This window comes from Mesoplodon mirus, assembly GCF_964341445.2.
Source record: "Mesoplodon mirus genome assembly, chromosome: 7".
NCBI classification, from domain to species: domain Eukaryota; kingdom Metazoa; phylum Chordata; class Mammalia; order Artiodactyla; family Ziphiidae; genus Mesoplodon; species Mesoplodon mirus.
The window spans coordinates 93,784,852-93,810,200 of NC_138983.1; the positions used below are offsets into that span (position 1 = coordinate 93,784,852).

Sequence of the window (25,349 nt, forward strand, 5' to 3'; positions counted from 1 at the left end):
GTGGAATTATCATTGTGATCATTGTTAAATCCAGCTATCCACTCCTACCTCTGCTGACTTCTCCTGTGGACATTATGGTGTATTCCATTCATTCTAAATATGACATTGAATAATTAGAGGACTGTATTTTTCTAACAAAATTGTTTTCTGAAAACCTTTTATAGGGAAAGCAGAGAATATGAAAGCCTATCTAAAGAGTGCAGAAGGCTATTTTGTCCTGAATAAAAGCACTACGATTGGAAGGCATGAAAATTCAGACCTTGTTTTAGAGGTAAGACCTCTTCCTAGCCAGTCCCCGACCCTCCCTACCCCTCACACCACCAAAAGTCTTTACTGTTCTGTGGACTCCAGTCTCTTGTAAAGCACAGCCTCTGGCTAACAGTCCCAGCCTTCCTCGGTGTGCCACCAATAACCATTCCCCACATGTGCTGGGTCTCCCTGGCACATGTGGTAAGAATGAGCACAGTGCAAAGTGCGATGGGCCCTGTGTCCTTTGCTGACTGTGTGTGCAGTGTCCCACCCTGATGGCGCGGTTTGGAAGGTGGGCGTAGAGCTGATGCTTGACCTTCACCTGCTCCGCGTCTGGCAGCCACGGCCACCTGAAGTGCCCAGCTTGAGCAATGGCCTCTTGCCCTTTCCAGAGCTTCTGGAGACTACGGGCCCCTCAGAGCCCTCCCCCGCCCCCGTACCTCCAAGTAGTAAATCAGGGTAAGCCCTGGGCATGGCCTCAGTGCTCTCTCACTTCATTTCATTCCATTCTCTGAATTAGCTGTGGCTTGGTCCACAGTCCCAGCTCATTGACAGCCAAGGAAGTTGGAAGAAATTGTAAGTAAGGAATTATAAAAACAGTGGCTTTGAGCCTTTTAACATTTTGAAAGGGATTAAAATATTGAAGCAGAAAGAGAAATGCAATGGAATCCCTTTAGGACTGTGAAAGGCAGACCACTGTCAGACTTCACTCAACAGAGTTTTTTAAACTTTATTTTGAAATAATTATAGATGCACAAATGGTAGAGAGAATGGCACGAAGCATGTGTGGAGTCCTGTGCCATTTTACCACGTGTGGATTTGGGTGTGGCCCTCAGGATATAGGAGTATTCCATCATCAGAGATGTCCCTTGTGATGCTCCTTTTATAGTCACAATTCCTCCTCCCACCATCGTCCCCACGCTCCGAAAAGCACTAATCTGTTCTCCGTCTCTATAATTTTCATCATTTATCTATGACCTTTGCGATTGTTTTTTTTTTTTTTTTTTTTTTAGTCATTGTAATGCCCTTGACATCCATTTAGGTTATTAGCTTGTTCTTTTATTGCTGAGTAATAGTCCACGGTATGGACGTATCACCTATGTTTAACCATTCACTTTTTGAAGGACATTTTGTTTCCATTTGGGGCTATTACAAATAAATGTACTATAAACATTTGTATACAGGTTTTTGTGTGAACATAAGTTTTTATTTCTCTGTGATAAATGCTCAGGAGTATGATTGCATGGATTAACATATGTGTTTATATAGATTCGGTTTGTAAAGAAACTGCCAGGCTTATCCAGCATGGCTGTACCATTTTTCATTTCCACCAGCAATGTATGAGACACATCCTCACCAGCAATTAGCATAAACACTGTTTTTCATTTTAGCTGTTTTAGTAAGTGTGTAGTGGTATCTCATCATAGTCTTAACTTGCATTTCCCAAATCGATAGTGATGTTAAATGTCTTTTCATGTACGTGTTTGCCTTCTGCATATCCTCTTCAGTGAAATATCTCTTCATATCTTTTAAGTGTCTCTAATCGAATTGTTAATTTTTTTACCATTGAGTTTTGAGAATTCTTTATGTATTTTAGATATGAGTCCCTTGTCAGATAGATGGTTTGCAAATATTTTCTCCCATCCATAGCTTGTCTTTTCATTCTCTTAGCAGAGTATTTCACAGAGCAAAAGCTTTAACTTTTGATGAAGTCCAGGTAGTTATTTTTTCTTTTATAGATCATGCTTTTAGTGTCATGTCTAAGAACATGCCACCAGGTCCCTGACCCTGAGGATTTTCTCTTATGTTTTCTTCTAAGTGTTTTATAGTTTTATGTTTAAATCTATGAACCATTTTGGGTTCACTGTCGTTTATGATGTGAGATTTAGGTCAAAGTTCATTTTTCTTCCATGTGGATATTTAGTTGTTCCAGAACCATTTGTTGAAAAGACTATCCTTTCTCCATTGAATTGCTTTTGCAAGTTTGTCAAAAATAATCTGGCCATACTTTCTATGGGGGCTACTTCTTAGTTCCCTATTATGTTTCATGGATCTATTTGTCATAATGGATCTACCATTATGAGATAGCCTTGATTACTGTCGCTATGTAAGTCTTAAATCAGGTAGAGTGATTCCTCCCACTTTTCTTTAAAAAAAATTTTTAACCTATTCTAGTTCCTTTGCCTTTCCATTTACATTTTAGTGTAAGCCTGTCTGTATATACAAAATATCATGCTGTAATTTTGATTGGAATTGTGTTTAATCCTATATAACAATGTGAGAATAATTGATATACTCCTACATTGTCTTCCAATTCATGATCATGGTATATTTCTCCATTTATTCAGTGTCTCTCATGAGTGTTTTGTAGTTTTCAGCATACGAGTCCTGAACATGTTTTGTTAGATTTACACTTAAGTATATCTCTCTCTTTTTTTTTTTGAGTGATTGTAAATGGTATTATATTTTTAATTTTGGTGTCCACATGTTCATTGACAGTATATAGATATACAGTTGATTTTTGTATGCTTCTTGGTATCTTGGAACCTTAACTGTACTTTCTTATATAAGGGCTTTTGTAGATTTCTTGGGATTTTATACATAAACAATCATGTCATCTGCAAATAAGAACAATTTTATTTCTCCTTTCAGAAAAGGAGATGTGAATGCCTTGAATCTTCTTTTCCTTGCTTTATTTCCCTGGTTAAGACTTCCAGGACTCTGCTGAACAAGAGCAGTGTATAAATCCTTATATTCACTTGTTCCTGACCTTAGGGGAAAAAAGTCAGTCTTTAACCGTTAAGTACGAGGTTAGCTGTAGGGTATTTATACACGTTCTTACCAAGTGAGAAATTTCCCCCTTTATTCCTAGTTTTCTGAGAATGTTTATTGTAAACGCAACAGATTTAAAGATAACTCCATGAACGTCCCCGTGAGATTCTCCTCCATGATATGGTCTCCCTTCAAGGACACAGAACATCTGTTCAGTGTGCAAAGTGGGAGGAAAAAGAAGAAGAAGAAGAACTGTAGTTTCTTCTTTATCCTAACAAGGCATAGATTTGGGGTAGTTTTATTTCCTGTCTGGCTAAAGTAGAGACAGAGATCTCTGTTTTGAACTGGACTATGATATTAGAAAACTGTAGTAATTTTTAAAAGCACAGGCTTTGGAGATAGACAGAGCTGGGTTTGAATCTCATTAGGCTACTTTGTGGCTGAGTGACTTCAACCAAATTACTTAATCACTCTGAGCTCCTTTTCCCTGTCTGTAAACCTCTTACCTCACAGGTTTATTCTGAGGATTAAGTGAGAAATGCATAGAAAGAGCCTGGCATGTGGTGCTCAGTGAATGACACAATGATCATTATTATGGTCTCCTAAAACAGAGACTGAGAAGAATCCTCAGAGGTGCACAGGGTTGAGATGAGGATCCACTGACATTAATAAGCCATTTGGAAAAGGGAACTAATGAGGACAGTTATTAACTAGACAGAAATTGAGTTGCATTCATTGTATATAAATAATTGACTGCTTACTGCTCATCGGACTTAGCTTAAGAAATACGTCACTAGGCTTCCCTGGTGGCGAAGTGGTTGAGAGTCCGCCTGCCGATGCAAGGGACACGGGTTCGTGCCCGGTCCGGGAATATCCCACATGCCGCGGAGCGGCTGGGCCCGTGAGCCATGGCCGCTGAGCCAGCGTGTCCGGAGCCTGAGCTCTGCAACGGGAGAGGCCACAACAGTGAGAGGCCCGCGTACCGAAAAAAAAAAAAAAAAAAAAAAAATTCAGGGATTTATATTACTAAAAAGTCATCATTGCATTTACCCAGAGGTTACATCTAGCAAATAAAAAAGATTGTTTATTTGCTTGGATCAATCCTAAAGAATAGGCAGTCATGCTTCTAAAGATTTCTACTCATCAGCAAGGCTGACATGTTGTTTTGACTATTGGTATCATAGTATTTCGACATCATTTACTCTTTCCGATAATGGAAGGTAGTTACATGCTTCTTGTTTTTAAAAATTGGGAGAAAGGAAAATATAAGGAAGAAAATAAAGGTCACTTGTAATCATTTGGCTCAAGGAAATATCAATATTGATATTTGCAGGGTTTTACCCTCCAGACTTTTTTCTATATCCTGTAAGGAGTTTGGTTCCCTAAGGCAATAGGAAGCCTGTTTATAGCCAGGCTAGTGAGAACTGTTTCTAGTCAACAGTGATAACTGTTGCTATCACTCATTCATTGCCCAGTATTTACCCAGAGCCTCAGCACCGAGCCAAGTCTAGGGGTACAGTGATGGCAGAACTGGACATGGTCCCTGCCATCAGGAAGCTGCCAGGAGAGAGAGAAATAAGTCAAATGATCCCACAAAGGTGTGACTAATTCCATTCCAACATTGGGGCTGGAAAGGAAAGGAATATGGAAGACAAGGAGGACTTAACTAGACAATAGGAGAAGGGAATGGCATGTGCAAGGGCCCTGGGGTGGAAGAGCATATTGTGAACCCAAGGGACTGAGAGAAAACCAGGGCGTCCAGAAGTCACAGTGGGAAGGAGGAGGGCTAAGGGACAAGTCGGCCTCCTTCATGTCACCATAAGGGTTTTGATCTTTATCTGAAAAGCAGTGGGAAGAAGGCTTGAAGGATTGTAAACAAGGGGGAGACCTGCCAGTGAACATCCCAGCTGCTGTGTGCAGGCGAGCCATCAGGAGCTCTATTCACAATCTCCCCTCTCCCATTTTACATGGCTCAAAAGCCTCAGCCTTGCTCATTTCACAGCTAAACCTTGCAAGTTATAATTTATATGATTTGATGTGCCTTGTAAACTGTAATCTTTAGAGTTGGATGTGGCTGTTATTTAAACTCTGCTGAGAAAGGGACTCAGTTCTTCCAGAATGAAGAAACACCAAAGCCAGTGGTTGTTGGATTTTCCGCATGTTTAAGAGTGGTTGTTCAACATGAACTCCTAGGCCTTCTGACCCAGTGGGTTTGGGGTAAGGCCCAGGAATCTTCACATTTATATGCTCCCCAGGTTCAGGTGGGGGGAATGGAGTCCCCTGGAGTTGGCTCCAGGACCACACTTTGAGAACCCCACCATCAGTGCTCCCTCCCTCTCCGTTCTTGATCAGCAGAACTCCTGCTTGTGTGTGTGTGTGTGTGTGTGTGTGTGTATTCTTTCAATAAACTTTGTTTTGAGGAAAAGAGAAGCGAAGGGTAAACAATGAAGGGCTGACTGACCCTACCCCTCCCCAGGGACTCCCCCAGTCCCACCCTGGGGAAGTCCTAGGATCCCTAGAAGACTGAGCTCTAGGACAGCCCAAGTCAGCGCAGGGCTGCAGCTACGAGGGTGGAGATGGAAGAGAAAAAGAAAGAACAGATATGACAGGGGGATGAAATGCTGGTGTCCACCCCTCACCCTCGGTGATCAGTGTCCTGCCAGCCATCTCCTTTCTCATGGGTGGAGCCATCTCTCCAGCCTGTGTCAGCCCTTCTAGCGTGGGATCTGAGGGTCGTGAAGCCAGACTGATCTCATACACACACCCCAGATCCCATCCAGCCGGACGACTCTCGTCCCTTTTCCTGGCCCCTGCCAGTTCTGGGCTCCCTCTCAGAAAAGAACCAGAGCCTACACCATAATCTTGTTTATTATTATTAAACAAGGCTGCTGGGATTCTCCTATTATTTGCATCATTTCACGGACGTGCAGGTATGTCTGCTCTGTCAAAGGACACATACAGCTGTAACTCTGATGGGCATGGCCAAATTGTCCACCAGAGGTTTCCGGATGTGGTGTCCTGCCAGCAGTGGACGCCCGTCTCCCACTCCCTCCCCAGCCTAGGGTGCTGACCCCCCATTGGATCTTCACTGATCTACGGGGTGAAGTATGGTACCTGTGTAATTCACATTTCTGTTATTCTAAGCAAACACCTGCATTTTGGGACATAAGGTGACAGGTGGACTCTCTGTGGGGAAATCCACGGAATGAAACAGGCCTGGGAGGGTGCACTTGCTGGCTCCCCATCTGCATCACGCTTGTCCTCCTGCCTGGGTCGTGCTCCCATCCTCCCCCCTCACCCCCACCTCACCCCTGGCTTCTCCCCAAGTGCTCCTTGCTCTGGGGGTTCACCTGTTTGGTCTCACCAGTCCTCAGGGAATGTTTTGTCCCCTGTTTGGGAACTGGCGGCTGATTTCATTGGTCAGTACCCACCACAGCAATTGATGGGACTAGTTTCTCACCAGCAGATGGAGGGCTTCCAAGAGGAAACGTTCAGAGGAAAGGGCTAGATCGTGATCTCATTTTTCTTTTTTTTTTTTATTGTGGTAAGATATGCATAACATAAAACTTACCATCTTAACCACTTTTATTAAGTGTGCAGTTCAGTGGCATTAAATATATTCACACTGTTGTGCAGCCATCACCCCCATCCATCTCCAAAACTCTTTGAATCTTGCAGAACTGAAACTGTACCCATGAAACAACAACTCCCCTTATCCCCCAATCCCAGCCCCCAGCAACCACCGTTCTGCTTTCTGTCTCTATGACCTTGGCTACTCTGGGTATCTCATATAAGTAGAATCATAACAGTATTTGTCTTTTCATGACTGGCTTCTTTCACTGAGTATAATATCCTTTCACTGAGTATAATGTCCATGTTCATCCATGCTGTAGCATGTGTCCGAATTTCCTTCCTTTTTTAAGGCTGAATAATATTCCATTGTGTGGATTCACCACATTTTGTTTATTCATTCATCTACTGATGGACACTTAGGTTGTTTCCACCTTTTGGCTGTTGCAAACAATGCTATGAACATGGGTGTATAAATATCTCTTCAAGGCCCTGCTTTCAGTTCTTTGGGATATATACCCAAAAGTAGACTTGCTGGATCATATGATAATTTTATGTTTAATTGTTTGAGGAACTGCCATGCTGTTTTCCATAGTGGCTGCACCAAGTTACATTCTCACAACAGGGCACAAGGGTTCCACTTTCCCTGCGTCCTCACCAACACTTGTTATTTCCCTTTTTTTTTTAATAGTAGCCATTCTGATGGATGTGATATGAAAGAAAGATCATAATCTTTTGAATAGCATACATAATACAAACAGCTACAGCATACATTTATGGACTACTTACTGTATCTCACATGGCTTTATACATCATCTATGTATGTTCTGTATATATATTTATAGAATTATATCCACAAAACAAATCCTGTGCGGGTGAGAACTACTATTATCATTATTATCCTCATTTGATGACATGGACATGGGACTCAGAAAGGTTAAGGAACTGGCCCAAATCACACAGCTAGACGGGGGAGGCGGGGCTGAGTTTCAGACTGAGCTGACTCAAGCTTCTAAAAACAGAAGCTTCACTTTTTGAGTGTAAATTTAGCTTTGGGAACATCTAATATCTAAATTGGAAATTCTCAGTTAACTGAGATAACAAGATAATTGACTAAGCTAGGGAAATTCCACTCTGTGGAATCGAGAATGGGGGTTGTCAGTGAAATGTGAGATGAATGTTCTTGTGATCCTCATTCATGCAACAGACTGAGGTGTTGCCATCTAGGGGGGGATTTGGGTAAAGAGGAAACGTTGACCTGGTGCTTTCCCAGGAAGAGGAGCATTGGGGCTGTTAAATGGGGGCCCAGCAAGAAACACCACTTATCTCTCCAATACAGCCAGAGTAAGTCCTCTGCTTATAAGGACTGGTGGAGTTCAATTAGTCCCACCTGGATAACCCAGGATAGTCTCCCACTTTTTAAAAAATTTTTTAAAAGTTTTTGGCTGGGTTTGGTCTTCGTTGCTGAGCACAGGCTTTCTCTAGTTGCAGCGAGCGAGGGTTACTCTTTGTTGCGGTGCACGGGCTTCTCATTGCAGTGGCTTCTCTTGTTGTGGAGCACGGGCTCTAGGCACGCGGATTCAGTAGTTGTGGCTCGTGGGCTCTGGAGCGCAGGCTCGGTAGTTGTGGCACACGGGCTTTGTTGCTCCGTGGCATGTGGGATCTTCCCGGACCAGGGCTCGAACCCGTGTCTCTTGCATTGGCAGGCGGATTCTTAACCACTGCAACACCAGGGAAGTCCTTAGTCTCCCTCTTTTAAGAGCACTGATTAGTAACCTTGACATCATCACAGTCCCTTTGGCCACGTCATGGAGCATATTCCCAGGTTCTGGGGATCAGGGCATGGGCATCTTTGGGAGACCATTCTGCCCAGCACATTAATACTACCACTTGACTGGACCGTTGCTTTGGGACTGGTCTGAGAGCTTTCTGGAAGAATCAGTAGGATCAATGCCACAGGCCACGGAGAAAGATGGCTGGATGAGCTGGCAGGTGATAATCCCGTTACCAAGAGGGCAGGAAGCAGGACTGGTTGAGTGAGCACCTGAACATCCCGGAAGCGGCCAGGCAGTTTGGGGCCTGGAGATGAACCAGGGGTTGGAAATACACACCTGCGAATCGAGGGGGTGGCACAGTGGCCCCAGCCCATGGACAGAGTGAGGAGGAAACGGACATCTGAGGGGAGAGGAGCCCGGCGTGGAGACCTGGAAGCAGTCAGAGAGGTGAGGGAGCCAGAGAGCTGCTGCCAGGCTGAGGGTATTCATCACAGAGACAGCTTGCTTTGTGCCAGGTACTGTTCTGGGCACTTTCGAGTGTATTAACTCATTTCATCCTTAGGAGGTTAGTGTTGTTTGCCCCACTTTACAGATGAGGGCGTTGAGGCACAGATAGGCTGAGTATCCTGCCTGAGGTCACAGAGGGAGGCTGGGGCACTGGGCACCACGCTCGGGCAGTCTGATTTCAGGACCAGCCTCTCCTGAGGCCTTGCCGGTCCACAGGGCTCTCCCGGGGCGACCGGGGAGGAAGGATCCAGCTGACGGGGAAGCAGAGAAGCTTCTTCTTTCCTTCCAATCCCAGACCCGTCGTCTCACCAGCGCCTGGCCGTTTCCTCATATCCTTATACTTTTGAAAACCCCATTTTTTTTTTTTTTACTATTTCTGCACTACATCCCTTTCTGGAGGCAGTGGGGGGATGGGGCTGGGGGATGGGATAGCCTAGAACCAAAAGGTTAAAAGAAATAGATAAAACACACACACACACACACACAAACACACACACACAAGTTAATTTCAAAAATGTTATCCCACTCCTTTGAACATGTCACCAAGCAGTACCTTTTGTCAATCCTACGAAGCCCAGCTTATCAAACTCATTTTTGCTGCTCAGGGAGCAACCAAAGAGAAGCAAAGAACCATGCCCCAGGCTGCACAGCTGGAAGGTAGCAGAGGTGGGACTTGAACTCAAGGCTTTCTAACTCCAGAGCCCATCCTCTTGCTCATAATAGAGAACATTTCCCATTTGCCCTATGTTCTCTTCTAAGTGCTTTAGTATGTATTATATCATTTATACGTCACCAGTAGCTTATAAGACTGTCCTTTTGTTACCTTACAGATGAGGAAGCTGAAGTATCACTTGCCCAAGGTCACCCTGCTAGGAAGTAGGAGAGCTGGACTCGAGCCCAGTCTAATAACCACCACGTTGCCCTGCTCCCCCAACCCCTGAACCACCAGGCCACGTGCCTCTCTCTGACAACTGTGTCACATGTCACAGGGAGGCCGAGAGCCCGAGGAGGCCCCCGAGGGCAATGGCAGTGGGTTGAGGACCCAGCGGGAGAGGAACCTCTTGAAGCCATTTGACAATAAAGGAAAGGAAGGGAGAAGGGGCGGCGTTTCCAGGCCGAGGGCGTGGTGAGCATGTTCACAGGTTAGACGGAAGTTACACTGTCAAGGTGAGGATGCAGAAGAGGAGATGGTTGAGGAGAGGGACCAGACCAGGGTGGGATGAAGGCAGGACCACCCGGAGGCCCTTGGCAGCTAGGAGAAGCCTTGAGGTTCCCATCTAGGAGCTTCTCCATGCCTGGGAAGTCCAGGTCCTGGCAGGGAGCTGAAGGCACATTCACAGGGGTGTGGAGTGATGGAGGGGAGTTTCCTGAAGGGACTCCACAGGGAGTGGGCAGGGCTCAGAGAAACCACAAAGGATAGTGCAGGGCCCAGAGCTAGTATGAGTGAGGACTGTTCCCACCCCCAGAGCTGAGGGGTGAGGGGCAGGGGCATTTCCTGGGACCCGGAGACCCCGAGGGCTGGGTAGAGTCCTCTGAGGGAAGCTGTGTGGCCCCAGAGAATGGAAGCCAGGGGAGTAAGTACCCCAAGCTCTCTCCTCCCTGCTCTGATCTCTAACCCCCCCATTGGCCAAACCCAACCAGAAACCAGACACAAGGAGCCCATCAGCCCATGGATGTAGCCGCACAGGTGGGCCTGCTGGGCAGAGGGCGCCGTGTAAAGGGATGGAGGAGGGTCGGGAGAAGCAGACGGAGGATGCAGGCAGGTGCAGGAGGTGAAGACCTAGGAGGCTGTTGTCAAAGTAGAATGAAAAGCCTGAGAGCAGGGACCTGCTGGCTGGGGGGCCCAAAGGGCACTGGGCCAGCCTCAGGACAGAAGTGTGAGGGTGGCAGGAGGGTTTGGGGGCCGGGATGGACTTGAAGGAGCTGGTGAGCTTGAGCAGGGCCCAGGCTGGGTGAGCGTAGGGCATTACCCATAGGGAGCAAACAGGGAGCAAAGGCTACGTGACTCAAGGAGAGGACGAGACAGAGGATAAGGAAGGCCGGGAGTGGGAGGTTATGGTCTGAGATGGGGCTTCCCAGTGCCAGGTGATGCAAGGTTGAAACCTAGCTCCAAAGGACGGTTCCAGGTACACGTCGAACCTCAGCGACAATGTCAGTGAACCTCAGGGCAATGTCATAACTAAGTCAGCTTCCCGAGGAGGCTTCCTTAAAGCACAGGGGTCGTCAGAGCAGATGGTCATTGTTAATAGAAGTTTAAACGTCTCAATATTTTATGGACTCACTATATACTTTTTAAAGACATTTTCAATGCAGGAGCCTTAAAAAATGCACTTGTTTTCTATATTAGGTCCTGCCTGTCTCCTCTCTCATTATTAAATCACTCTCTACTCTGAAAATCACAGGGTACAAATCAAAGGTACAAGTTTTGGAATTAGACTTGGGTTCAAACCCTGACATTGCCCTGGGCCAGCATCCTGATGTTGAGTGAGTCCCTTCATCTTAGCCATTTTTTAAATCGTGGTAAAATACCTATAAAGTTTACCGTCTTAACCACTTTTAAGTGTACAGATCAGTAGTTGTAAGTTATTCACATTGTTGTGCAACCAGCCTCAGAATTTTTCATCTTGCAAAACTGAAACTGTACCCATTAAACAACAATTCCCCGTTTCCCCTTCCCCAGCTCCTGGCAACCCCCGTTCTATTTTGTTTCTATGAGCTTGACTACTTTATGTACCTCACACAGTGGAATCATACAAAATTTGCTTTTTTGTGACACTTACTTCACATAATGTCCTCACGGTTCATCCATGTTGTAGCATGTGTCAGAATTTCCTTCCTCCTACACTGAATAATATTCCACTGTATGGATGGACCACATTTTGCTTATCCAATCATCGGTCAGTGGGCACTTGGGTGGCTTCCACCTTTTGGCAATTGTGAATAATGCTACTATAAACATGAGTGTACAAATAACTCTTTAAGTTCCTGCTTTCAATTCTTTGGGGTATATACCCAGAAGTGGACTTGCTGGATCATATGATAATTTTATTCTAAATTGTTTGAGAAGCCGCTCTACTGTTTTCCATATCAGCTGCACCATTTTACATTCTCAGCGGTGCATAAGTGTTCCCCTACTCTACATCCTTGCCAACACTTGTTATTTTCTGTTGCTGTTTGTTTGTTTTTGATAGTAGCCATCCTAATGGGTATGAGGTGGTATCTCACTGTGGTTTTGATTTGAATTTCCCTAATGACTAGTAATGTTGAGCATCTTTTTATATGCTTGTTGGACATTTATATATCTTCTTTGGAGAAATGTCTATTCCAGTTCTTTGCCCATATTTGATCAGGTTATTTGGGGGTTCTTTTTTGTTGTTGTTGTTGAGTTATAGTTCTCTATATATTCTTCATATTAACCCTTTTTCAGATTTGTGTTTTGCAACTATTTTCTCCCATTCTCTAGATGGCCTTTCACCCTGTTTATTGTGTCCTTTGATTCACTGAAGTTTTAATTTTTGATATAGTTGAATTTATCTATTTTTACTTTTGCTGCCTATGCTTTTGGTATCATATCCCAAAATGCATTGCCAAATCCAATGTCATAAAGCTTTCCTCCTGTGCTTTCCTCTAAAAGTTTTATAGTTTTAGACTCTGTTTAAGTCTTTGATCCACTTTGAGTTAATTTTTATACATGGTGTAAGGTAAGAGTTCAACTTAATTCTTTTGCAGTCTTTCCCAGCATCATTTGTTGAAAATACTGTTCTTTCCCCATTGAATAATCTTGGCACCCTTGTCAAAAATCATTGGACCATATATGCAAAGTTTTATTTCTGTGCTCTCTATTCTATTCTATTGGCCTATGTGCCTGACCTTATGTCAGTATCACACTGTTTTGATTACTGTACCTTTGTATGCAGTAAGTTTTGAAATCAGGAAGTGTGAGACCTCCAACTTTGCTTTTCTTTCTCAAGAGTATTTTGGCTATTTGGGGTCCACTGAGATTCCATATGAATTTTAGGATGGATTTTTCTATTTCTGCCAAAACTGCTGTTGGGATTTTGAATCTGTAGATCCTGCTGTGTAGCAATGACATCTTAACAATATTAAGTCTTCCAACCCACGAATACAGGGTGTCTTTCCATTTATTTGTGTCTTTAATTTCTTTCAGCAGCACTTTGTAGTTTTCAGTGTACACATCTTTTACCACCTTGGTTAAATTTATCCCAAAATATGTTATTCATTTTGATGCTATTGTAAATGAAATTATTTTCTTAACTTCCTTTTCAGATTGTTCATTGTGAGCATATAGAAACACAGCTGATGTTTGTGTGTTGATTTTGTGTCCTATGATTTTGCTAGTGAATGTTATTTTTTAGTTCTAAGAGGGTTGTGGTTTTTCATGGACTCTTTAGGATTTTGTACATGTAAGATCATGTTGCCTGTGAACAGAGATAATTTTACTTCTTCCTTTCGAATTTGGATGCCTTTATTTCTTTTTCTTGCCTAATTGCTCTGGCTAGGACTTCCAGCACTTTGTTGAATAGAAGTGGCAAAAGCAGGTATCCTTATCTTATTCTTGAAATTAGAGGAAAAGCTTTCAGTCTTTCACCTTTGAGTATGATGCTACCTGTGGGCCTTTCATATTTGACCTTTATTATGTTGAGGTAATTTCCCTCTATTCCCTATTTGTTGAGTGCTTTTATCATGAAAGAGTGTTGCATTTTGTCAAATGCTTTTTGTACATCAATCGAGATGATCATTTTTTTCCTTCTTTCTGTTAATGTGATGTATTACATGGATAAATTTTCATATGTTGAACCATCAAGTCTGCATTCCAAGAGTAAATCCCACTTGGTCATAGTGTATGATCCTTTTAATGTGCTGTTGAATTTGGTTTCCTCCTATTTTGTTGAGGATTGTGGTATCAGTGTTCATAAGAGATATTGGTCTGTAGTTTTCTTGTAGTGTCTTTGTCTGGGTTTGGTATCAAGGTAATGCTGTCCTCTCACTTCGCCTTTTGAGTCTCAGCTTCTTCATCTCTAAGATGGAGATAATAATAGAGTCCCTGTTTAGGGCTGTCATGCAGATTAAATGATAAAAATGCACACAAAATGCTTCAGCAGGGCCCAGTTCACAGGAAGCCCTCAAAATATGTTAGAGGATGATAAGGATAATAATAAAAATAATAATAAATAAATAACAGTTCATCTCATAGTTGGACAGCTCAGTAGGCTGGGGCTTATAGAGTCAGTCTGTATTAGCAGCAGGGCGTCTGTCCAGTAGCAGCATTTAGCAATTTTCCAAGTAAAGGGAGCGAGTGATATTATAGGGCCAAACGAGGAAGCTGTCTCCTGGCCTAACATGTGGTAGAGGCTCACCCGAATTTGTGGAGTCATTTAAAACTTCCTGCTTGCTTTGATTTCTTAATAATGGCTTGACAGTTTTTGAGGAACTGAAAGCAGTGAAGCCTGGCAAGAGACAAACAAAATGTAACACAGAATTTCTCTCATTCATGGGTTATCAAAGGTTCAAAGGACACAAAGATCAATGGCAATGATGATGAAGATGATGTGGGTGACATTTTCCAAAGAACTAATGTGTTTTCATTTTTTTAAATACTTTATTTTTTGAACAGTTTTAGGTTTACAGGAAATTGAGCAGAGAATACAGAGAGTTCCCATATATCCACCCCTCCAATACACACAGTTTCCCCTATTATTAACATCATGCATTAGTGCGGTACATTTGTTACAACTGATGAACCAATATTGATATGCTATTATTAACTAAGTCCATAGTTTACATTAGGGTTCACTCTTTGCGTTGTACGTTCTTTCCTTTTGACAAATGTATAGTGACAAGTATCCACCATTACAGTATCATAAAAAATATTTTCACTGCCCTGAAATCCCCTGTGCCCCTCCTCTTCCTTCTGAGCCCCAGAGCCCCTGTGCCCCTGGCAAGCACTGATCTTTTACTCTCCTTATAGTTTTACTTTTTCCAGAATTTCATACAGTTGGAATCATACGGTATGTAACCTTTTCAGACTAGGTTCTTTCACTAAGCAATATGCATTTAAGATTCCTCCATGTCTTTTTTGTTATTTGATAACTCATTTATTTTTATCACTAGTATTTCATTGTATGGATGTACCACAATTTGTCTATCCATTTACCTTTTAAAGGACATCTTGGTTGCTTCCAGTTTTTGGCAGTTATGAAGAAAGATGCTGTAAGCATGTATCCAAACTAAATGAGTCTTCATGGATATAGAGAACAGACTGTGGTTGCCAAGGGGGAGGGGGTTGAGGGAGAGATGGAGTGGGGGGTTGAGGTTAGCAGATGTGAGCTGTTACATCCAGGATGGAGAAACAACAAGGTCCTACTGTAGAGCACAGGGAACTATATTCAATATCCTGTGATAAAGCATAATGGAAAAGAATATTTTAAAAAGAATGTATATATATGTATAACTGAATCACTTTGCTGTACAGCAGAAATTAATACAACATTGTAAATCGACTACATTTCAATAAAATAAATAAATAAACAATATAAATGAGTCTTAAAAATCAACAATAAGAAACCAAACAACCCAACTTAAAAATGGGCAAAAGAGCTCAACAGACACCTCACCAAAGAAAATCTACAGATGTCAAATAAGCATATGAAAAGATGTTAAACATCATATATCATTAAGGAATTTCAAATAAACATGAAATATCTCTTCATTTATTTAGACTACTTTGATTTCTTTCATCAACATTTTGTAGTTTTCTTCATATACCTCTTCATATAGCTAAGTATTTTGTTAGATTTATTCCTAAGTACTTCATTTTTTTTTTTTGGTGCTAATGTAAATGGTGTTGTGTTTTTAATTTCATATTCCACTTGTTCATTGTTGGTATATAGGAAAGCAATTGACTTTTGTATATTAATCATGTATTCTGCAACCTGGGTACAATTGCTCATTAGTTCCAGGAGGGCTTTCTGTCGGTTCTTTGGGATTTTCTGCATAGACAATCATGCCATCTGCAAAATGGGCAAAAGATCTGAACAAACACCTCACCAAAGAAGATTTCTTTTTCCTTCCCAATCTATCTTTTATTCTCTTTTCTTGCCTTGTTGCATTAGCTAGGACATACAGTACAATGTTGAAAATGAGTGGTGAAAGGGGACATCTTCACCTTATTCCTGATCTTAATTGGAAAGTTTCTAGTTTCTCACCATTAAATATGACGTTAGCTTTAGGGTTTTTATAGATGTACTTTATCAGGTTGAGGAAGTTCCCCTCCATCCCTAATTTGCCCAGAGTTGTTGTGGTGGTTCGGTGGTTTGTTAGTTTATCATGGATGGTGTTTAATTTTGTCAAATGCTCTTTTTGCATCTACTGTTATGATAATGCGATTTCTCTTCTCTACGCTGTTGATGTGATGGATTACATTAATTGATTTCCAAATGTTGAACCAGCCTTGCATACCTGGAATAAATCCCACTTGACTGTGGTGTAGAAGTCTTTTTATACATCACTGGATTCAATTTGCTAATATTTTGTTGAGGATTTTGCATCTATGTTCATGGGAGGTATTGGTCTGCAATTTTCCTGTTTTGCAATATCTTTATCTGGTTTTGCTATTAGAATAAGCTTGGCCTCACAGAATGAGCTGGGAAGTGTTCTCTCTTCTTCTATTTTCTGGAAGAGATTATTTAGAACTGATATCATTCTTTCCTTAATGTTTGATAGAATTGACCAGTGAACCCATCCAGGCCTGGTGCTTTCCATTTTGGAAGGTTATTCATTATTGATTCAAATTCTTTACTAGATATGAGTCTATTCAGAGTATTTATTTCTCCATGTGTGACTTTCAGTAGATTGTGTCTTTCAAGGAAATGGTCCACTTCATTAAGTTATAAAATCTGTGGGCATAGAATTATTCATAATATTCCTTTATTATCCCTTCAGTGTCCATGAGATCAGTAGTGATGCCATCGCTTTCATTTCTGATTTGAGTAATTTGTATCTTCTCTCTTTTTTTCTTGGTTATCCTGCTAGAGGTTTGTCAATTTTATTGATCTTTACAAAAAAAAAAAAAAAAAAACCAAACAGCTCTTTATTTTGCTGACTTTTCTCTCTTGTTTTCCTGCTTTTTATTTCATTCATTGCTTCTTGTCTTGTGCTTGTGGTAAGCTTATATTGCTCTTCTTTCTCTAGTTTCATAAGGTGGAAGCTTAGATCTTTTCAAATGTATGCCTTCAATGCCATAAACTTCCCTCCAAGCACTGCTTTCACTGCATCTTGCAAATTTTCATAGGTTGTATTTTCATTTTCATTTAGCTCAAGATAAATTTTTATTTCCCATGAGACTCCCTCCTTGACCCATCTGTTATTTAGAGGTGTGTTGTTTAATCTCCAAATATTTGGGGATTTTCCAGCTGTCTTTCTGGTATTGGTTTCTAGCCTAATTCCATTGTGTTCTGAAAACGTACTTTGCATAATTTCTATTCTTTTACATTTGTTGAGGTATATTTTGTGGCCTGGAATGTGGTCTGCTTCATGAATGTTCCATGGGAGCTTGAGAAGGATGTGTGTTTTGTTGCTGTGGGATGAAGCTGTGTGATTGCCAGTTAGATCCAGATGATGGTAGTGCTGTTCAGTTCAACTTCATTCTTACTAATTTTCTGCCTGGTGGGTCTGCCCGTCACTGACCCAGGGCTGTTGAGGTCTCCAGCTACCATGATGGATTCATCTGCTTCTCCTTGCAGTCCTATCAGTTTTTGCCTTCCATACTTTGATGCTCTATTGTTGGGTACATACAATGAAGGACTGTTATGTCAGCTTGGAGAATCGACCCCTTTATCACTATGTATCGCCTCTCTTTATCCCTGATAACTTTCCTTCCTCTGAAGTTGGCTCTGCCTGAAATTAATAGAGCTGCTCCTGCTTTCTTCTTGTGTTTCAGTATTTTAAGTGCCAAAGTGTTTGGTAGGAATTTGAAAAGTGGGTAAAGGCACAGTCATTTGAATCAGGCAAACCTGGGAACAAGCCAAGCGAGTCAAAGTGGCTGACTGTGGGCACACTTAATCGTTCTATGCCTCAGTTTCCTCATCTAAGAAATGAGTAACTATCGGACCTACTGTACAGCACAGGGAACTATATTCAATATCTTGCAGTAACCTGTGATAGAAAAGAACCTGAAAAAGAATAGATATTATATATATGTATAACTGAATCACTTTGCTGTACACCTGAAACTAACACAACATTGTAAATCAACTAGACTTCAATAAAAAATTAATTTTTGTTTTAAATGAGGAAGTATCCCTTTGAATTATTGTGAAGATGAAACGGGATAATGCAGTAAAGCACTTAGCAAATTTCCTGGCATTTGTGTAATTACACATAATGTGTCATTAATATATTCTACTAATATATGCAGTTATATTATTATCTATTCATATACTATAAGCTATTATTAATAAAAGCTATTGGTTATAATTATATTGTGGGACATTAGTATAGATTTCTAAGTCCAAGTACCCTCTATGAAAGTTGGATGAGGCACTCTGAGAAGAGTGACTTAGAAAATAGTTGCAAAGTCTCAGGCTGGAGTGGATGGCTCATAGGCAGTGTCCTGAGGAGACAGAAGACTTCGCGCGTGCCCTGCAGCCCATAGTCCAGGGCGCTGGGGCCAGGGGGGGATGTGATATTTCCTCCTTGGTGCCGAGTTTTGCTCATTCTTCTTATTAAAGTGGTTACACAGGAGGTGTCTGACGCCACTGACAAATCACTGTCTGGGGTCTCTCTCTTTTGAGGGAAATGTGGTCACACCAGGGCCCCTATTGAAAAATAGATCATCTTTGGTTAGATAAATTCTGATTAGCTTTTAAGAAGCAACAGTAATAATTAAGCACATGGGAAAAACCTTCATTGTACACCAAGGCTTTTAAAAGGTAGTTATAAAACTATGTTTTGTGGTGTGAGCTCAATTGTGTTTAAACTTTTTAAAAAGATTGTAAGCATAGAGAAAAGACTGGAATGATGTGAACCACCGTGTTCTTGGTGCCTGCCTCTGGGGGACGGGAGTCTAAGTGATTTTAATGTCTTCTTTGTGTTTTTCTCTAGTTCTCATTTTCTGCATTATTACAAAAAACATGTTATTTTAAAAATGAATAGAACAAACAACAATTATTACAAAACCTCCCCTGAACTTTAACACTTGCAGTAAATGGACAGTTGTCACTTGCCAACTGACCTTTCTGGTTTGTGTTGGGCCATTTCTGCTGTCTTGCCACTCGGGACAACCAAAAGGATACTGGCATGGGATCAGAGAACTATCAAGTGGCCAATTCCTGGCCAATTCCCCCCGAGTTCCCTCTTGCCTCTGTGTTGCCTGACGCCCTACCCCAAAACTGGGCATCTAGTCTCGGTCTGCTGTCAGGGTCTGGTGACCCTCCACTCACTAGCTGTGTGGCCTTAGGCAAGTCACTTAACCTCTCTGACCCTCAGCATCCTCCTCTTAAAATGAGGATTGCAGTGACCGTCCAGCCAGATGAAGTGGTTAGCACATTGGGGCCCCCAGTGTCAGTGGCACTAGTTATTCCTTGTTATTCCTGTTATTCCTGGCTCTGACTGTCCCCCTTCTGCATTTCAGTCTGCAGACGTCGACAACCATCACGCACTCATTGAATATAATGAGGCCGAAAGCAGCTTTGTTCTCCACGACTTCAATTCCTGCAACGGCACGTTCGTCAATGAGTGCCACATTCAGAACGTGGCTGTGAAGCTCCTACCCGGAGACATCCTGAGGTTTGGGTCCAGAGGGCTGACCTACGAACTGGTCATCGAAAACCCAGCCTCGGTGAGTCCAGGCCCCTGCGGGGGTGGGGGGTGGGGGGGTGGGGGGGTGCAGAGGTGCCGTGTTGTGTCACCTTCCGTGCAGCCTAGGGCTCGGGTACGGCCACAGGTGGAGTTCGTCTGGAGCGCGTCACTCTTCCTTTCGCGAGTCTGCGAAGTTCAGCCCCATCGCGTGGGTGCCCGGGGAAAGCGAGTCCTCGCGCCCTCTTCTGGGCATTTCGTGGAATTACATGAAAGGGTTGCCTAGCGACCAGCCCGGAGCGAGAGCGTTTTCCTGAAAAGTGAAGCTTGGCGAGGGGAGGTGGAAAGCAGGTGTGTGCTTTTGAAGATGCAGAGATGGATGCTTCCTTTTTAGGCAGATCAGTGCTCTGCAACTTCCTAGCTTTGTGACCTCGGCCAGGCTTCTCTGTATGCCTGGGTCTGGGTCTTCTCAGCGGTGCAGGGCGTTGAGAGAGTATCTATGTATAAAAAGTCAAAGTCTCTGGCCAGAGTAGACGCTCAAGGCCTGCCAGCTGTTATCACACCGGATCAGAAATGTTCCCGGGATCAGGACCTAAAGTATGGCCCCAGGTTAAGCGGAACGTAAGCCAAAATTCGCCCAGCAAAGCTCAGTGACCAGAAGTATCTGGTTCAGTAGGGAGGCAGGATGGGGGCTGGTTAGCAACACAGTCCTGGGTCAGAACCCCAGCTCTGCCACTGGCCTACTCGGTGCGCTCTTGCACAAACCATTGGACCCCTCTGAACCTCGGTTTCCTCATCTACAAAATGGGGCCAACGACAGCAATGACCTTGCAGGCTTATCTCGAGGGCTAAATGAGATGGTTCTAATTGTAAAACTCCCAGAATAATGCCCATTCGTGGTGAGCACACAATTAATACCTGTCGTGTGTGTCCCAGAGAGACGGCGTGTTAACCTCACTCCCCAGCACCAAGAACGCTGCATGGACTGAGACCTCCGAGGCTTAAAGTCCTTTCGGGGACGAGGCTGGGTATAAATAAATAAAGTTTAGAGAATCTAGACAGAATCCTGGGGTGTGGGTCCACTAGGCAGCCTTAAATACTCACTCAGAGAAGATGAGCACCGTCCCTCAGGCTGCAGGGCCCGTGACACCGCATCCACCACGTTTGGCTTTGAAAACCTGGGGCAGTTTTGTCCTGCTGCTTCTCAGCCCCCTTTTCCTCCTTGGACCAACATTAAAGTGTGCTCACTTGTGGGATGCACTGGGATCCACTGGCCGCCCTGAGGAGGGGCTCCTGACATAGAAGGTGTTGACCTGATCAGGGGTTCTCAACATGGGTTCTAAGGATCCCCCTCGTCAGAAGCACGTGGGGAGCAGACCCACAGTGCAGATGTGGGCTTCACCCCAGGCCTGAGGACTCATACTTAGGATTCCCAGATGAAATACAGGACACCCAGTGAAATCTGAATTTCAGAGAAGCAACAAATCATTGTTATGTACAGGTGTGGCCCAACTATTGCAAGGAACCACTTATGCTAAAAAAATTATTCGGTGTTTATCTGAAATTCAGATTTAACGGACACCCTATAGTTTATTATATATTGATTTATTCATTTCTTTATTTATGCGAAATCTGGCAACCATACACATCCTCCCTGGGAGTAGGGCCTGGGAATATGCATTCTCACAAGCTCCCTGATGATTCTGATGCACCGCCAATAGGAGGGAAACCGAAATTTAGAATCATCTGTATGGAACACTTACAGAATTTTTTAGGGATCAAAGAAAAGGGGATTTCACACTCCCAAGCCTGAAAATCCAAGTTCATGAAGTTTGATTCAATGTGCCCCAACATGTCTGATTCCAAGAAATTTTCAGGAATGTTCAGTAAAATTACAGGTTCCCAGGCCCCCTCCCTGGGAAATTCTGACTTTGTGGCTTGCCCGTGGGGAGAAGAAGAGGGGGAGCAGCAAACAATATCTGCATTTTTTTCTTCTTTTTTCCTACAAAGATATTTATTGAAATATTATTGATAGGGGCATAAAATTTGAAACCTAAATTTCCATCCAAAGGGGGCATTGTTTAATAAATTATATTGTTTAATATATTCTAAGGAGTTTAATATATTATAAGGAGTTCGTTATATATGGAATACTCTTCTGCCTTTTTAAAACACAGCTTTATTAAGATATAATTGACATGCAATAAACAGCACATGTTTAAAGTCTGTAAGTGGATGGGCTTTGACATATGGGTACACCTGTGAAACCATAGCCACAATCAAGACAGTGAACAGCTCCTTCATCCTCCAAAGTTTCCTCCGGATCACAGCATGTGTTTGTTTGCTTGCTTGCTCTTAACAGCTTCACTGAAGTACAATTTACATAACAGAAACTTCACCCATTTGAAGTGTCCAATTCAATCAATTTGAATATATTGATGGAGTTGTGCAGCCATCACCACAACCTGCTCTCAGAACACTTTCCTCCATTTCTATCACCCCAAACCTCGGAGAAACCTTGGAGGTATTTCATTTTGGGGTTTGTTTTTAACTTTTAATTTTCAAAATTATGGTAAAATACACATAAAATTTACCATCTTAACCATGTTTAAGTGCACAGTTCACAGTGGCATTAAATCTATTCACACTGTTGTGCAGCCATCACCCCCATCCATCTTCAGAACTTTGTTCATCTTCCCAAACTGAAACTCTATGCCCATCACATCAAACCCCCTGCTTCCTTCCTCCCCTCCCACCATGCTTTCTGTGTCTGTGAATTGGACTATTCTAGGTTCCTCATATAAATGGTATCTTACATTGTTTGTCCTTTTGTGACCATCTTATTTCACTTAGTATGATATCCTCATGGTTCATTCCAGTTGAATATTTCATTGTATGGATTCACCACATTTTGTTTACCTGTTCATCCATCCACGGCCACTTGGGTTGCTTCCACCTTTTGGCCATTTTGAGTAAGTTTGTTATGCACACGGGTGTACAACTATGGAATGGGGACTTTATCTTACAAGGTGCTTCTTATATAATTGTGGGAAAAAGTGATGACGACCTCTAACCTTGAGTAGATAAGACGGAAGAAGATGCTTTGTAAGAAGAGAAACCAGGAAATCAGCAGGAGGAATCACTGACGTGAACAGCACTGTGCTAAGCAATTCACCTGCTCTCCCTTATTTCACGCTCACAGCAACCTATGAGATGGGTTCTCCCATGATCCCCATCTGACAGACAAGGAATCCGAAACTCAGAGAGGTTAAGTAATTTCCCCGGGGCCACACAGCTTGTCAGTGCAAATTAAACACTATCCCCACTTGCGGAAAAAGGAGGGGAGAAAACCATTTAGTCTGATGCTAGCTGGAGCAGTAGCCTCGACCGGTTTTCACACCGAGGAAAGCATACTCTCATGGTCACTCGAATATGCACGGATTTTTTCAATTCTTATTCCTACACGCACTTGCACCTTGCTTCATTCCTTGGTTGACTGCAGGCAGCTGCACAAGTGTTCCCCTGGCCTGTGCCCAGGGCACTTTGCAGGACTCTCCACAGCCCCATCTTCTCAAAAGTGCTCTCTGCCGGGGCGTCCCCAGCTTGAGAAGCTTCCATCCATGATGCTCATATTCATGCAGGGGTCCTTTGCAGCGTCCGTGTGAGGGCGGCCTGTGGACTGACTGACACCTTCCTACAAATTCCACTTCCTGATGACCCCAACCTGCTGGCTATTTAAAAGAAGAGAAAGGAAGAGGGGAAAAGGGAGAGGTATTGAAGAGCATCTCTCATCAAATATTTTGAAGCCCAGTTTTTCTAAAAAATTCGTGGCCGTCTTGCTTCTGGCATATTCTTGTTTCCAATTGATTTTGGGGTCCCTGGTGAGGGCGCTGTGTTTCCTCCTTGGATGGAGTTTCCACGGAGGACTGCCCTGATATCATACAGATTAAGTATGATGAGAACTGTTCTTCTCCCGACAAAGAGTTCCCAAATGAAAGCATTTAGTTCAGGTTTTGTGGTGACCCTAGCCAACAGAGGAGGGTGTGACAGCATTTTACTGGGGGAGGGGGGTGAGGTGCGGGGCGCTTAGGAATCCAGATGTGTTTGCAGATGTCACAGTGGTTAGAGCACGTGCCCTGAGGTCAGGCTGACTCCAGCGCCGTCCCAGCCCTGCTCTTGACCGGCTTTTATACTGGACGTGCACAAATCATCTACCTCTCAGAGCCTCGGTCCCCACTCCTGTAACAATAGTTCCTACCACCTTGAGTGACTGTGGTATTAAGTGGGCAAAGTGCGTAAATTGCTTAGTCTAGCATCTGGCACCTAATAAGCACATGATAACCCTCAGCTTTAGAGTCAAGCAAACCAGCATGGAGCAGCCAAGATGCCTCCTTTGTAAGTGTCCTTTTGGACAGGGAAACCTCCCAAGACCTGCCCCCGCTAGCAGATAAATATATTTGCAGATAAATTACCCATAGAATAACATACAAGATGGAAAAATATAAAGAAAAACTCTTGTTTGACAAAGTGCATTGGCAGGCAGGTTGTGCCCAGGACCATCCTTTTTTTTTTTTTTTTTGTGGTCGCGGGCGTCTCACTGTTGTGGCTTCTCCCGTTGCAGAGCACAGGCTCATCGGCCATGGCTCACAGGCCCAGCCACTCTGCGGCATGTGGGATCTTCCCGGACCGGGGCCCAAACCCGTGTCCCCTGCATCGGCAGGTGGACTCTCAACCACTGCGCCACCACGGAAGCCCCCAGGACCATACTTTGTAAATTATACCTCTCTCATCAAAGTATAACCTAGGGCTGCCATATTGCACAACTCCAGGGTCACCATTCACAACGTAGTCCATGTGGATGGCGCCCACTGAAACTGTGCAGGACAAAACCCGCAGGGCCATCTGCAATGCCCTGAAGCAACCGTTGATTAATCCCATAGAGTCTTGGCACCAGGCGTGGGAAATTGAAGTCCCAGAGTCAGGTGTGCTGCCGTGCTGTGGGTTTTGTTGGTTGTTGCCTTTACTCGTGCTTTCTGAGCTCTGGGAAAGGAGGTGTGGAAACAAGCTGTGCTAGTCACAGTGGCGCCGTTCTTACAAGGCAGCTGAGTAAGGAAACCCACGTCACCCGTATGTATCCATCATGTCTTTCTCTGTTCTGAAATACGGCAAAATGGATGGAAATGGCCAGAATGAAAAAGGAAGCCAGGCGCCACAAATGACGTGCCGAGTTGTTCCATGAGGGGGTTGACAGCTCCTTGGCGGCAGCCCCCATCCCCATGACTGCCTGTGTCTGGCCTTCCCTGTAGCCTGCTCTGCCCTGTTCCCAGTCCAGCCAGACTCTCCCACGTGGCTCCTGGATACTGTCTTCTGTCCCTGCAATGTCATGACGTCCTGTCTTGCGAGAAGAGCGCCCTCTGTCGGCCAATATTCCTTGCTGCTTTAATGGGGAAGCTCTGCAGAACACAATCGAGAAAGCAAGGGCTTTGGAGTTGGATGGACCCAAGTTGAAATGCCATCTGCAACTGGCTTTACCTTTCTGAGCTTCAATTTCCAATTTCTGCCAAGGAGCTACTCATTAATCCCAGGTCCCCTTTCCCCCTTCAGTTGTTTTTATAGAGGTCCCTGGGACCACCCCTATCATGGCATAAACTGAGGCTCAGA

At 43.5% G+C, this 25,349-nt stretch overlaps 2 protein-coding genes across 2 annotated transcripts in view; both read left to right on the plus strand.

Annotated features, from left to right (window-relative positions):
- The window catches only part of LOC309807669 (interferon regulatory factor 6-like), a 1,069,421-nt gene that overhangs the window by 646,706 nt on the left and 397,366 nt on the right, over positions 1-25,349 (plus strand). The window lies entirely within an intron of this gene.
- LOC309808883 (forkhead-associated domain-containing protein 1-like) overlaps positions 179-25,349 on the plus strand; it is a gene marked incomplete at both ends in the record, with an annotated part of 79,345 nt that continues 54,174 nt past the window's right edge. Inside the window, 2 exons of the mRNA XM_082629456.1 lie at positions 179-271; positions 19,525-19,731. Coding sequence (XP_082485582.1) covers positions 179-271; positions 19,525-19,731 — 300 coding nt within the window. The remainder of the gene's footprint in view (positions 272-19,524; positions 19,732-25,349) is intronic.